This window comes from Cyprinus carpio, chromosome A7 (genome assembly GCF_018340385.1).
Source record: "Cyprinus carpio isolate SPL01 chromosome A7, ASM1834038v1, whole genome shotgun sequence".
NCBI lineage: Eukaryota > Metazoa > Chordata > Actinopteri > Cypriniformes > Cyprinidae > Cyprinus > Cyprinus carpio.
In genome coordinates, this window is record NC_056578.1 from 15,615,699 (window position 1) to 15,629,433 (window position 13,735).

The 13,735-nt window shown below is 36.3% G+C and overlaps 1 protein-coding gene across 2 annotated transcripts; it reads right to left on the reverse strand.

The window, feature by feature from the left end:
- Window positions 1-8,411: 8,411 nt before the first annotated feature.
- On the reverse strand, window positions 8,412-10,975 carry LOC109107745 (transcription factor HES-2-like). Of its 2 annotated transcripts, none has more exons than XM_019120962.2 (4): window positions 10,714-10,975; window positions 9,901-9,996; window positions 9,679-9,748; window positions 8,412-9,517 (listed from the first exon to the last, which is right to left on the reverse strand). In XM_019120962.2, the coding sequence occupies exons 1-4, from the start codon at window positions 10,774-10,776 to the stop codon at window positions 9,057-9,059; spliced, it is 690 nt and encodes a 229-aa protein (XP_018976507.1). In that variant the 5' UTR covers window positions 10,777-10,975; the 3' UTR covers window positions 8,412-9,056. The 2 variants fall into 2 exon arrangements, with proteins under 2 accessions (XP_018976507.1, XP_018976506.1); XM_019120961.2 differs by having other exon boundaries at window positions 9,679-9,751; window positions 10,714-10,968.
- Between the last annotated feature and the right edge of the window lie 2,760 nt (window positions 10,976-13,735).

Consider the following 13,735-nt stretch of genomic DNA (forward strand, 5'->3'; position numbering starts at 1 on the left):
GTTTTGTCTTGTTGAAATAATCCATTGCCACCTGGATGTATGGTGAAAATGACTGGGTGCATATTCAACACTTAACTACAAGTTACCAGTCAAAGACGTGTCTAAACACACCAGTGGCCCTAATGACCCACATGAAACAGCTGGAATTCTGGAAAATTTACCAGGCCTACTCCCTTTAATTTTAATGAATGAAAATGAGGCTTATTTCATTTTCATCACTTAAAATAGTTGGGTTAAAAATGACCCAACAGATAATCCAATGGTGGGTTAATTTAACCCAATGTATTGGGTTCTAAAATAACTAATTTGTTGGGTTATTTGGCCAAAATGTTGTTTTAACCATCCTGGTATTAGTAGTAGTAGAAGTAGTAGTAGTAGTAGTAGTGGTGGTAGTAGTAGTATTGCTATGTAATTAAATAATAATATACAACATACACATATTTTGAAAACACTTTATTTATATTACATTTAAAGTTGCAAAAACTTCTATTAAATTAAATAACTGGTTGAAATCGTCTTATTAATCACTTTCTTATCACATTAGGTTACTTGCAATTGTTTCAGTTTACAAGATAAATATAAATTCACTAATAAACAAACAAACAGAACAAAGCTAGTACAGATATTGTAATTACAGCTGAAACAGGCTTGGGATACTCAGTGTTCGAAATGTAAAATAATCTAAACCATGTATCAACTGCTTGTAAAAAGATGGTCTTGTTCAGTGTCATTTCTCCCACAATAATGGAGGATGGATTTTATCCCAAAATTGTAGGACATGAGGGTATCGCCTTTGTTGCTCCTCCTCCTCCTCCAAATACAGAACGAAATTTTGTTCCAACCTTTAAACAGAAATTTCAAATGTTAAATATGCATACATAGGATCAAATAATACTCAAAAATGATGCACTTAGCCACTTTGTATGGCAATGAAGGACGATGTCAGGGTTTTAATGCAACTTTAATGCAATCTCCAAAGACCATTTTAAATAGAAAGAACAATGGATTAATCACCGAACAAGAAAAAAATCCACACTTTTCTAAGCCATGGTAGCAGTCTTTCATTAAACTTCTTACTGTTGTAATAATGGATTAATGTCTGTTATATATCAGTTTGATTAGCTGGGGATTTTTCCACTCTTTCTGCATGTAACATTGTTATGATAGTGGGTGGTAATGTTAGTGTGAAATTTAAGTTATGTATAAACTATATATCACTCTCGTAATCATGCTGTTAGACTCTGTATCAGCAGGTTGTGGTTATCTGTGGTCTCATACCTGATTGATCTAGAGTCTAATGCAAAATTCACATGACAAAGAAGACACAGATGCACTTCTGAAAGTAGCTTTTATGTGTCTTTACATACTGTTTAATGCTGCAATGCTATACAGACAATATTGAGCAGGCACAAGCAACCTTAAAGGGTTAGTTCACCCAAAAATGAAAATTAGACTGTTTTACTTACCCTCGAAGCATCCTAGGTGTAGATGACTTTCTTCTTTCAGACGAATCCAGTCTTAGTTATATTAAAAATTGTCCTGGCTATTCCAAGCTCTATCATTGCAGTCAGTGGGTGTTGCAGTTGAGCAGTCCACAAGTTGTAAAATAAAGTGCATGCATTCAAAATAAAACATGCCACACGCCGGGTCCGGGGGGTGAGTTTTTGTAAGAAACATATCTATATTTCAAACACACATTAAGCAAAGTTTCCTTACTTTAGCAAATGAAAACCAGTCTCCTCTTGGTTTATATTGAAATCCTCCAACATTTTTATTTGCAAATCCTCAGTTTGTGTTTTTAATTCGTGACCAGCGTTTTGTTTTGTTATCCCTCTGCATTCATCACTAATCATGCAACACGACATGCTATGTCATCTGCCAGAATGGCTTCCGCATATAACAGATGCTGGAAGTTAGAGAAACATGTGAAATATGGATATTTTTCTTATAAAAACACATGGATTCACTACAGAAGGCCTTTACTGGCCCCCCGGAGCAGTGTGCGGCACCTTTTATTTTTAATGCGTGCGCTTTATTTGACGACTTGTGGACTGTTCAACTGCAACACCCGCTTACTGCAATGATAGAACTTGGAATAGCCAGGACAATTTTTAATATAACTCCAACTGGATTCATCTGAAAGAAGTCATATACACCTAGGATGCTTCAAGGATGAGTAAAACACAAGCTAATTTTCATTTTTGGGTGAACTAATCCTTTAACTCAACTATTTAAAGACTTTACAGTACTCTTGTTTGTGTGATTTTTCTCAAAGTCATCATTTACTCACCCTCAAATTGTTCCAAAATGGTATGAATTTGAAGAAAGTGTATTTATTCATACTATGAAAGTAAAATATAATTTGTGTACAGCAGGAAAAAAAACTCATGGAGATCTGGAACATGAGTAATAAATGATAAAAAAAATTCACCTTTGGGTGAATTAACCCTCTAAATTTCCAGGCCCATCTGTGTTGTTTTGGAATTGGGCTCTGGCACTAATTTGCCCTCCCCCCTAAGTGTGTGTTGGTGTGCTTGTCAGTGCCAGTGTTGGGAAGTAACTAGTTACTGTAATAAAATTACTTTTTGCTGTAACTAGTAGTGTTACTAATAACTAATAATAGTCACAGATCAGGCTGTATCTCGTTCAGATCACATTTAAAAACATAATATCAAAATTAATTATACTATTATTTGATCATGGAATTATTTTAAAGGGATCATCGGATGCCCATGATTGATAGTTGATATGATTCTTTAGGGTCTTAATGAAAAGCCTGTAACATAATTTGTTAAATGTGTTTGGTTAAAATCTCTCAATGGTAGTGTAAAAAACACCCTTTCTACCCTGTCAAAAACAGCTCTTTTCAGAGCAAGCCCTTTTGAAGCATTTTCCTTTAAATGTCAATGAGCTCTGCTGACCCCGACCCTCTCTTCCTAGCTGCTCTCAGACAGACTGTTTACTTTAGCCGCATTCATCGTGAAACTTGCTAAGAAGCACATTATTAGGAAAGGTGATTTTCAAAGATTCATTAAAAACCCTATACTCACTTTTTCTGTTGGTGAAGCTGGAGCACAAATGATTTGCGTGAAGAAAGATGCATTTAGGTTGATTGGAGGTGCATTTCCTTAAGAAACAAATGTCTTTGTGACGTCACACAGTCAGGCATCTGAGAAAGGGGTAAAGATTTTAGTAGATAAAAAAAACACTTTGTGCATTTTTATTATATAGGGTGTTAGGATGTCCCCTATAGGATTTTTCTTTATTTTTAGAAGAGTAGAGTGTATGCAGGAACAAAAGTGGGAGAATAAAATCAGGACATGATTCCAATCAGTCTTGAACCTGTATCCCCATGAGCCAACAGGCCCCAAATGTCCTAAACTAGTGCATAGTCCACCATTCATTCTTTTCTCAGACAAATGATGGTCCAGATCTCCCTATTGTGAGCTTCTGATCAATAACACAGTGCTTCAATCTAGGGCTGCATGATAAATTGCATGTGATCATCATGCACATCTCATCAGTTCTTCGCAACAAGCTATGCTATATCGCATTCATAATTGCAGATGAATCGCATTTGACTATGAGCGCGATATTGCGTAGCTTGTCAGCGAACTACGGCTCTGTGTATTAAATGCCACTCCATCTGAACGCACGTGATGGAGATCTACTACTAATCACAGAACCTCCTTAGTATAGCCATCTGAGGGGGGTTATATTCCAGCCATTGTTATGGCAGGATGGGCTTACTTGAAGTAAATCTTTTAACTGGCAGTTGCGATCAGCCCTCTCTTGGAAATGTATTTGCTAGGGTTTTAAGTAGATAGCACACTCTCTGTGGTCTGGGCAGCTTTGCAGGAATGCCTTACCTGCATATCTAGGCTAGCTGTGTATTGTTTATTCTTGGTCTGTTAGCCTTCATAAGACCGTTAGGATATATACGGTTTCATCGGGCGCACATGCCTGCCCCGAGATTAACTTCCGGTCTGTGTTTGTTTTTCAGTCTGGCTATGGCGCCGTCTACAAATGCAGTTAAAGTTAAGGTGATGAGTAGACTGAAGTTGGGCTCAAGTGGTTGTGCTGTGGGATGTGTTTCCCATACATTTATTTATTTGTGGCGGTCACAATATAAAAACTGACCGATTTTCCAAAAGGCTTCGTTGAATAAACATGAGCACATACTGCACATTTAAAAATGTATTTCTGTATATATACATATATACAGTAATGTATATAACTGTATTTCTGAAGGAAGACTATCTTTAATTAGTCTATAAAATTTTCGATGTCATTTTCATTTCATCTTGCATGTTATATGCCTGATAAAGCAGCATATGTGAGCTCAGTGCTGCTTTGTGTACAGCAGTTACTGGGGAAACCACTGTTTCTCCTGCTTTAAAGCACCTCCTTCTGGCAGAGAATGAATTTTCATTTTCAGTAAGTCTGACTTATGCAGCAAATATAATTTGCTTGTTATCATAAATAATCTACTCTAGAGCGACTACTTAGCTTTGGTTATTGATTCTACTTGGAAGTCTACCGGAAGTTGGTTAGGGCCACAAAAGCGCACATACGCAGTAACGTTTGTTTATGTTGATGCTGTTGAAACTGTCTATAGCTATCTGTGGATTGCTGTGTTCTAGCTCAGTAGCTACTCTCCTTACCCTGGGAGTGTTAATACCGAATACTAGCGATCTCTTGAACTCCTCTGGAGGCTTCTAGTTTAGCCTCTTTAGTGGTCTTATGTATCCAGGCTAGTATTGCTCACATAGCATAGATATCTGAGGATGGTTGTGCTACTAGCTTAGTTAGGATGACCCCTTTATTTGGAATTGGGCTCCCTCATTTCCGCCAAGTTATGTGAGCAGCCCAGGGCGTCAGTGGCTTGGCCACGTTCTGAGGAAAGGTGTATGCCTGTCATCTCCTTGGTGCCCTCTTTCCAGGTGGAAAGGCATGCACATCGGGATGGCAAATTTGGCATTTCGTTCCCCAGTGTGTCCCCAAGGTGACGCAGCATGAAGTTCCCTAAAAGGGGAACGTCTCGGGTTGTACATTGTTGTGTTTCTATCCCGAGGGAAATCCACTAAATATCTAATGCACATTCCCTACTCTCATTGACTGTCATATTTAATCTGTTCTTACCACTGAGGTCCGGATCTGCGATTAAGAAGATGTGGAATCCTCCCCGGCACCCGCGACTGCTCAGCTGAGTTCGGTCTGCTTGAAGCTCGTAGGATTATTCAGTTTATAATGATTTATTATTCATAAATGAATTACTCAGAGACTTTATCCTTTTACACTCTTTAAACAAACAAAGCATACATCAATTCTTAAACCACAAAGATTAGTACCTTCAAAGATTAGAAAAATAAAAGAAAAGGAAAAAATTGAAACATGATCATGTTTTCCCCCAAAAGAAACTCTTACATCTTAAAAATTGGAGCTTTGAGCTTTAAAGACTCTAAACCATTTGTCAGTGCTTGCAGCTCGAGATGGATCTTATTATACTCAGCCATCTCTCTTTCCAACTTCATCATTTTCTTATTCAAAGTTTCCTGCTTGCGCACCAACTTTGTCACCGCTCTCAGCTTGAAATGCATGTCCTGCTGGTATTCCAGATTTCTTCATTGCTTGGCGACGCTTCTCGACTTTCGCTTGCTTTTTGGCTTTTCGGCTTTCTTCCACTTGCATTCCTTTAATGATGAGATCACCACAAGGTGCAAACAAGGCCAGATTAGACTTTGCCAAGAAAACATCTAAAAAGCCAGACCACTTCTGGAAAAGCAATCTTCAGCTGAAATTAAGATCAACCTGTACCAGAATGATGGAAAGAAAAAAGTATGGAGAAGGCTTGGAACAGCTCATGATCCAAAGCATACAACATCATCTGTGAAACATACAGCAGTGTGATGGCATGAGCATGCGTGGATTTCAGTGGCACTGGTTTACTGGTGTTTAGTGATGACGTGACAGAAGACAGAAACAGCCAGATGAATTCTAAAGTGTATAGGGATATACTCTCTGCCCAGATTCAGTCAAATGGAGCAAAGATGATTGGACGGTGCTTCATAGTACAAATGGATGATGACACAGAACATACTGCAAAAGCAACCCTGGAGTTTTTGAACATAAAAAAAGTGGAATATTCTGCAGTGGCCAAGTCAATCTCCTGATCTCAACCCGACTGAGCATGCATTTCACTTGTTAAAGACAAAACTAAAGGCATAAAGACCCACAAACAAACAAAAACTGAAGTCAGGTCAGCTGCAGTAAAGGCCCGGCAAAGCATCACAAAGGAGGAAAGCCAGTCTCTGGTGATGTCCAGGAGTCCCAGACTTAAGGCAGTCATTGCATGCAAAGGATTCTCAACAAAATATAAATTTTATTTATCATTATATTTATTTGTCCAATTACATTTGAGCCCCTGAAAATGGGAGGACTGTGTATAAAAATGGTTGTAATTCCTAAGCATTTTATGTTATATTTTTGTTCAACCCCTTGAAATGTTATCTTGATTGTTTCATTTTAATTCTATTCTGGTGGCATACAGAGCCAAAATTATGAAAATTGTGTCAGTGTCCAAACAACTGCATGAGAGGTGTTTGACAAATGTTTATGAATAGAATACTGTGGGTGTGGCAATAAGAAGTCACATGACCAGGAAGTTAAATAGGCTTAAAATGAAAAGAAAAAAAATATATAAAATCTACACAGACAAATTGTCAAAACTACCTGCATGACAAATGTTTGTGAGGATATTACTGGGGGTGTGGCAACACTGGGTCACATGACCAGGAAGGTAAATAGACTTAAATGTAAAACAAATATAATAAAATTAGCAAAGACAAATTGTCAATACTACCTGCACATACCATGCGTGACAAATGTTTTTAAAGCTATTATAGGGGATGTGCAAACACTGGGTCACATGACCAGGAAGTTAAGTAGATTTCGATATTTAAAAAAAAAAAAAAAAAATGAAGCAAGATTTCAAGAAACAACTTTGTGTACCATGCGAGAGTAATGTTTTTGAAGATATTATAGGGTGTTTGGCAACACTTTGTCACATGACCAGGAGGTTAAATAGACTTAAATTTAAAAATATATATATTATAAAATCAACAAATACATATTTTCAGAAACAAATGTATGTATCGTGTGTGACAAATGTTTGTGAAATTTTTACAGGGAGTAAAGTGTTTAAAAGTGTATTACAGGGAGTGTATTAAAAACACTTCTTATACTATACTATAAATACTATACTAGTGAATAAGCTATTTATGTCATCATTATTTATTTTAAATCACACTTTTGTACTACTCCAGGTATTACAAAGAAATAAATTACCCTTGCATGAGTTTCACATTGTTTTTTCAATGTTTTCATAACAAATCTTTTGTGGTATTGCATTTTTGAGGTATTCCTTAACTTTTGTCCGGGAATGTCTGACGAAGGTCCAATATGAAAACAACTTTACCGCAATGAAAAACAGCAGTATTACTGTGTCAATACAAAACGACCCAACATGTTTAACCCAGATACTGGGTATAGTAAATAACCCAACGTTTTTTAGAGTAGAGAGACTGAGGCTTGGAGGGTCTGTAGGTTGCAGTTTGTTGCATGAGCTGAAACACTGGCTCCCAGTCTCGTTTTACTTTGTACAAAATTAAATATTATGCTTATCCTGAATAAGTTATATTTCCTTTTCAACTCCACTTCCTGCTCGAAATGCCATAAGAGGGTATTTATCTTATTTCAGCATGTGACCAGTAAATAGTGACATCTAGTGGCTGTTTTAATTGCATAATTTTCACACATGGAACAAGTGCACGTTTTGTTTACAAGAAAGGACCAGTTTACCAAAAAATGCAAACTTGTTGAAATGTACTCACCCTCAGGCCATCCAAAATGTAGATGAGTTTGTTTCTTCATTAGAACATATTTTGAAGAAATTTAGCATTACAACACTTGCTGAGCGATGGATATTCTGCAATGGATAAGTGTCTTCAAATGTTCATTTTTTGGGAAAACTATTCTTTTAATTCAGTTACTTGTAATTTAAAAGATCTTTTGATTCTTTGATATTTTATTGATTCTGTGCTTTTTTCACTTTGGCATGCAAAACATCAAGAAATTTACAAAACTGAAAAAAGTGTTTTCTTATTTTCTGTATTACCACAGTGTATTGAATGTAATATTCAGGTTCAAATTGTTGACATAATAACTGACAATACAATAGGATTGTAATGTACAAAATATTGAATTTGAATAAATTAATATAGAAGTGTCTGTGATGGTGTTTGTGAATGTAAAAAAAAAAAAAAAAAAAAAAAAAATTCTAAACATATTTCTTTGCCAGTGGGATAAGAGACAGTTCTTATGTATGACAGATTAAATATTAGTCTAGAAAAAAAAAATGCAAACTGATCAGTGTCATTTTCATTTATTTTTTAAAATCACCTTTATCATAATCATCATCATTATCATTTTTTTGAGAGTAAATGTCAATACAATACACAATTCTGATTTTTCATAAAGAAAATCAATTTTAACTGCTTCAATATGAGGTCCTAGTCAGACTCCTCTCTGCTTGTAATATACAAGGACGGAGTATATTTTTCACAAATGATCTTGTCAGTTCTACCCTTTCTGAATCACCATTAGTGGTTTGCATTTAAGGTAGAGAAACATGCATAATTTCAACAAATCCCCTAACAGCACACCACATCTAAAACCCAACTAGTAAAAAATATAATTGTTAAAAAAAGTAAGCAAAGGTCATCTAAACTTGCCCTACAAGTGGTCAAGACAGCAATACTAGTATATACAGTCAGTGAGGGCAACTTTGGTGTCATTTGTGATCATACCCTCAAAACAGTGCTTCAAATGATACCACACAACCCCATGGGACTTTGTAACCCAATATGATGCACCCCTTTGAGTGGAAAGCACTCCATCCTCTCAAGAGATCAAATGTAATGGAAACTATTTAGGTAGAAGAGGGCAGGCCAAGGAAAGGCAAGGGGAGGGCAAATGGGGGGCTGGGCCGGATTCATTCACCAGGGTCTCCACATGGAGGGATCGGCTCCTGGAAAGAAAGGGGGAAGGGCTGATTGTGCTGGAGACCGAGGAGAAGGAGACCTGGGGGGAGAGGACTGTTCATGTGGTCTCTCTCTAATCGGTGGGACTCTGGGAGAGTGAGGAGGGCTGGAGGGTGGGGAAGGAGTTGGAGGGGATGGAGGGGTGTGCAGGTGGAGAGGGTGGGGATGTAAAGAAGGCAGGTTTAGGGTCGGGGATAGAATAAGAGGACCGGGAGTGCCAGCAGAACTCGTGCTGCCGGCTTCGGTACTGATATGGGGAAGAGATTTCAGCAAGTGGTTTAGCAGGCGAGCACCCAGAGTCTTGTCCATCCCAGGGCAGCTCAGGAGCAGGTTGTGCACCTCATGCATGCACTGAATATAGCCACTACTGTATCTTTGTCGAGACTCAAACCCAGTGCCTGGACTGAGGCTACCACCTGAAAATAAAATATAATTTATACATATAGAACCATGGGAGTGTTAAGCAATCATAAATGTACCCTTAAAGATCAGTAGGGTTTGTTTGTATGTTTGAAATAATATTAACCTCAAATATCTGTGAAAAAAAAAGGTAAGATATGGTTTAACATAGTCTAACCTGAACCTCTTTGAAGGTTCTCCATGTGCTGAACTGTAATCTCGAGAACATCTGCCTTCTCTAATTTTGACTGCTGTGGGAAAAGTAAAAGTTCGAGAAATTTTTTTTGATTATTTATTTAATAAAATCAATAAAATCAATGTATTACTTGTATTATATTTGTGCATCGAGATATATATAAAGAGTGTTTCTATATTTTGATTGTTTATTTGGGTCACTTACATCCAAATTGTAGGCATCCACCATAATACCCTTTAGTTGCTCAAGGCTTGAATTTATCCTCTCCCTGCGTCTCTTCTCTATCAAGGGTTTCCGCAGCTAAAATGATGAACAAACCATTTTAGGGTGTATGAAATACTCATTAGACATCCTTAAGGGATTCATTAAGTACAAATTTGACAATACAAGACTTACAACACATGTGCCAGTTCTGTAAGGTGTATGTCTGAAGTGTGAAATATTAATTGGACATCCCAAATAAGTAAATTGCATATGAGTATTCAACATAAACTACTGTAATGCCTTGACTAAAGTTACTTCAAGTGTAAAGTTATTTTAATCATTTTATTATTTGATTCAATATTCGATCACTGACAAACTCACAACAGTATACTTTACATATATCAACAGATTTGAGTAATGGATGAGGAAAAAACATGCTAATTGCATTCTCTTTTAACTCATTTTTTACTAATAACAGGAACTAATAAAAATCTAAAACTAAGATACTAGATATACTGTGGATACAATATTGAGATTAGCAAAACAAATAAATAGTTTTATGTAACAGAGCATTTTCTGGAGTTTAGCTAAGTTTTTGTTTAGACATTGTCAATGTAAGTTACTCACACAAACAGCAGTCTGGAACACGTTTATATACATTTAAAAGCTGTTCTGAATGATTTACTAAAAACTGCTCCATTACATCCTACGTTCATTTATTTTTTATCACTTTATGTATCCCGCATTGAACAAATAAATAATTTGCAATTGTTGCATACATGAAAACAACACAAAATGATATAATGTCACTACCTTTCGCTCTTCTTTTGCGCTGAAATTCTTCTCCGGACTGCCGCCGATATTAGAGGCTGTCATTTTTCTGCTGTTCTAGGTAGTTTAGAAATCTTTTCGCTTTCCCACGACTATTTATGAAAGTTGAGGTTGCGGTGGCGTAGTCTTGATAAAACTAGAAACTAAACAGTCTCACTTAACCTCGTTTAACAAGTACTCCCCCTTAAACCTCCACCCACCGAAATTACCATGACAATGCATGGGTGCTTTTTGCTGCGCAATTTCCCACAGTCTCGGGTTTGGCCCATTAAATAGGCCTACCACGAATCCCTCGTTCCACTGCACAGTGTTGGTGCACTGAGAAGAAGCAGAACAGAGTTCAAAAGTTTGACTTTACAAATGACTCACTGTCAGAAATAGTTTTTGTTTTCGGATTTGACTCAGCTGAAAAATGAAAGTGGCTCTCACCTTATTTAGGGACTTTTAACACTAAAGTGAAAACTGATTTTAGCACAACAAGGATGCACCTGTAGAGTTATTTGTCCTGTTTAATTTTGTCCTTAAATCTGGTGTAGAGCATATAGGTAAGGGCATTGGGTTAAATGTATTGCAATGCATTTGAAACATATTTTTTACTACTGAATTCCAGATGCAATTTTAATAATAATATGCAAAAAAAAAAAAAAAACGAGTATCCGCTACACCAACAAAGACAGAGGATGGTAGGTTGGAGGATGGTAACGTGCAACAATAGCAAAGAAATCTTAGTTTTTAAAAGTTTTTCAAAGTAGGAGAACTCCTATTATCTCTTAGTTTCCCACCCCTTCCTCCATAGCGCGCGACCCATCCCCTTTACCCCCATCACTATTGTTCTTTTCACCTACGGGACGGGCACACATCACTTAAGCACGCCAAGATCTCTTTTTCAGCTGTTGTCCGGCAATAATGACCCACGGTCAACGGAATTAGACAGGGTGCCAAATCCCTAATAGCCATCTTAAACTCTTCAGCAACCCAGAAAAACATATCCCTATATCAAGTTTTCCAAGAAAGACTCTTTTGTTAAAATAATGGCTTATGAAAGAGAGCTACTTTCCTCAGTAGTTATGATTTTGCGTGTACAGTAGACTACCTTTTTTTTTTTTTTTTTTTGGAAAGTGGAGATTAATTTATAGGCAAATAATGTGACGTTATCAGCTTTAAATATAAACCATAGCCCCTGCAATAAACCAGCAAAACGTGTCACATTTATCATGATTATGATCATTTCCATTGCTCCGTTTGTTAATATGATAGACAAATCTGCTCCATTTCTCAAGTTTTTAAAGTAAAATATTTGATTTAATCTACCACTAGGGGGTGCTCAGTCAACCACAATTGACATTAGAGTGCAAAACATGAGTGCATTAGCTGATAATGCTTCCTTGTCGCTGGCTCTGATGCTTTAGAAGAACTTCTGCAGTTAGAACAGTCTTTTACAACAACTCTGTCATGTAGGCATGCATCCCATATTTACAACCATTTACATGCATAAAGTAAAGCATGTGCATATATAATATAGTGTCGTGAAGCAGGGTGGGGAAGGTGGAGCAAATGAGCGACAGCAGCACCACAGACCCATGAAGGAGCTCCAGAAAGATCAGGCTCTGTTCCAGAATCAAATCACTGTGGGTGCTTCTGAACTTAGTAAGGGTGCTTTAGCCTTCATGCACGTTTGTTTTGACATATTATATTGTGTCCAGTCCATTGTTAAGATTTTACTACGTCAATTAGGGTTGCCAGCTTCAGAAAAGGAAAATAAGGGACAATAGTGGTTTTTCATAGAAAAATAAGGGACAGAATAAGGGACACACACAGGCCTATATATATATATATACATACATACACACACACACACACACAGGTATATATCTTTTAGTTTTTTTTTTTTTAATGAAGTCTCTAGGCCATAGGCAATCTACCTCATGAACAAATGTTCTCCCATTGTGCAATACAAATATGTGCAATAACCTTATAGTATTTATCCCTTTACATCCTAGTACATCCCTACAACACAACCCTACAAATTCAATTCATAACACAATCAAAATTCTACAGTATTTTATCTATAGCACACCTGTACATATTTATAATTTTTGTGTGCATGCTTTATTTATATTTATACATGTGTGTATTTTATTCACACCTTTTTGTTTTATGTGTGTTGTTGTTGTCTCTGTGTACTGGAAGCTTGTGACACTAAAACAAATTCCTTGTATGCGCAGATATTTGGCAATAAAGCTCTTTCAGACTTCTGATATGGGTGTGTTTAATATACAGTATGCCTACTACAGTATATATGAAAATGCATATTATTAAATTAAAGAAAACTTTTAAAATAAATATGGACTGCTTTGGGTGCTTGACACTTCATTGGTCATTTTGTGTTTTAAGAATGATATTCAAGGTTAAGTATAGGCTGGAAGTTACTTAAATGTAAATTGTTTATATGGGGCGCCGTTTGTAAAATAAAATGTGCAAGAAAATCTGGTCAGATTTGGTCAGATTTAACTACAAAACAAACAAGATTTAACTAAATAAGCTTTATGCAATATTTTAATTACTTTTTTATATTTTAAAGAATTTAATTTTTTTTATTTGTATTACTATATGACTATATTACAATAAAGTATTAAAGGTAAATCTAAATGTTTTATCTAAATCTAAATCTTAATTTTAAATCTAAATGTTAAATCTAAATGTAAATGTCAAGTCCAAATGTTAATCTTATATCTAAATGTAATATAGGCTATATATATATATATATATATATATATATATATATATATATATGTGTGTGTGTGTGTGTGTGTGTGTGTGTGTGTGTGTGTGTGTGTGTGTGTGTGTGTGTGTGTATGTGTGTGTAACATTTCAAATATATAACTTTACATTTTAAATATTAAATCTAAATATTTAGAGAACATTAAAATTTTTACGGCGTGGCTGGATGACGACATGACCCCAAGCCAGTCAGGAACAGGCAGAGATATGCAGATTATGACAC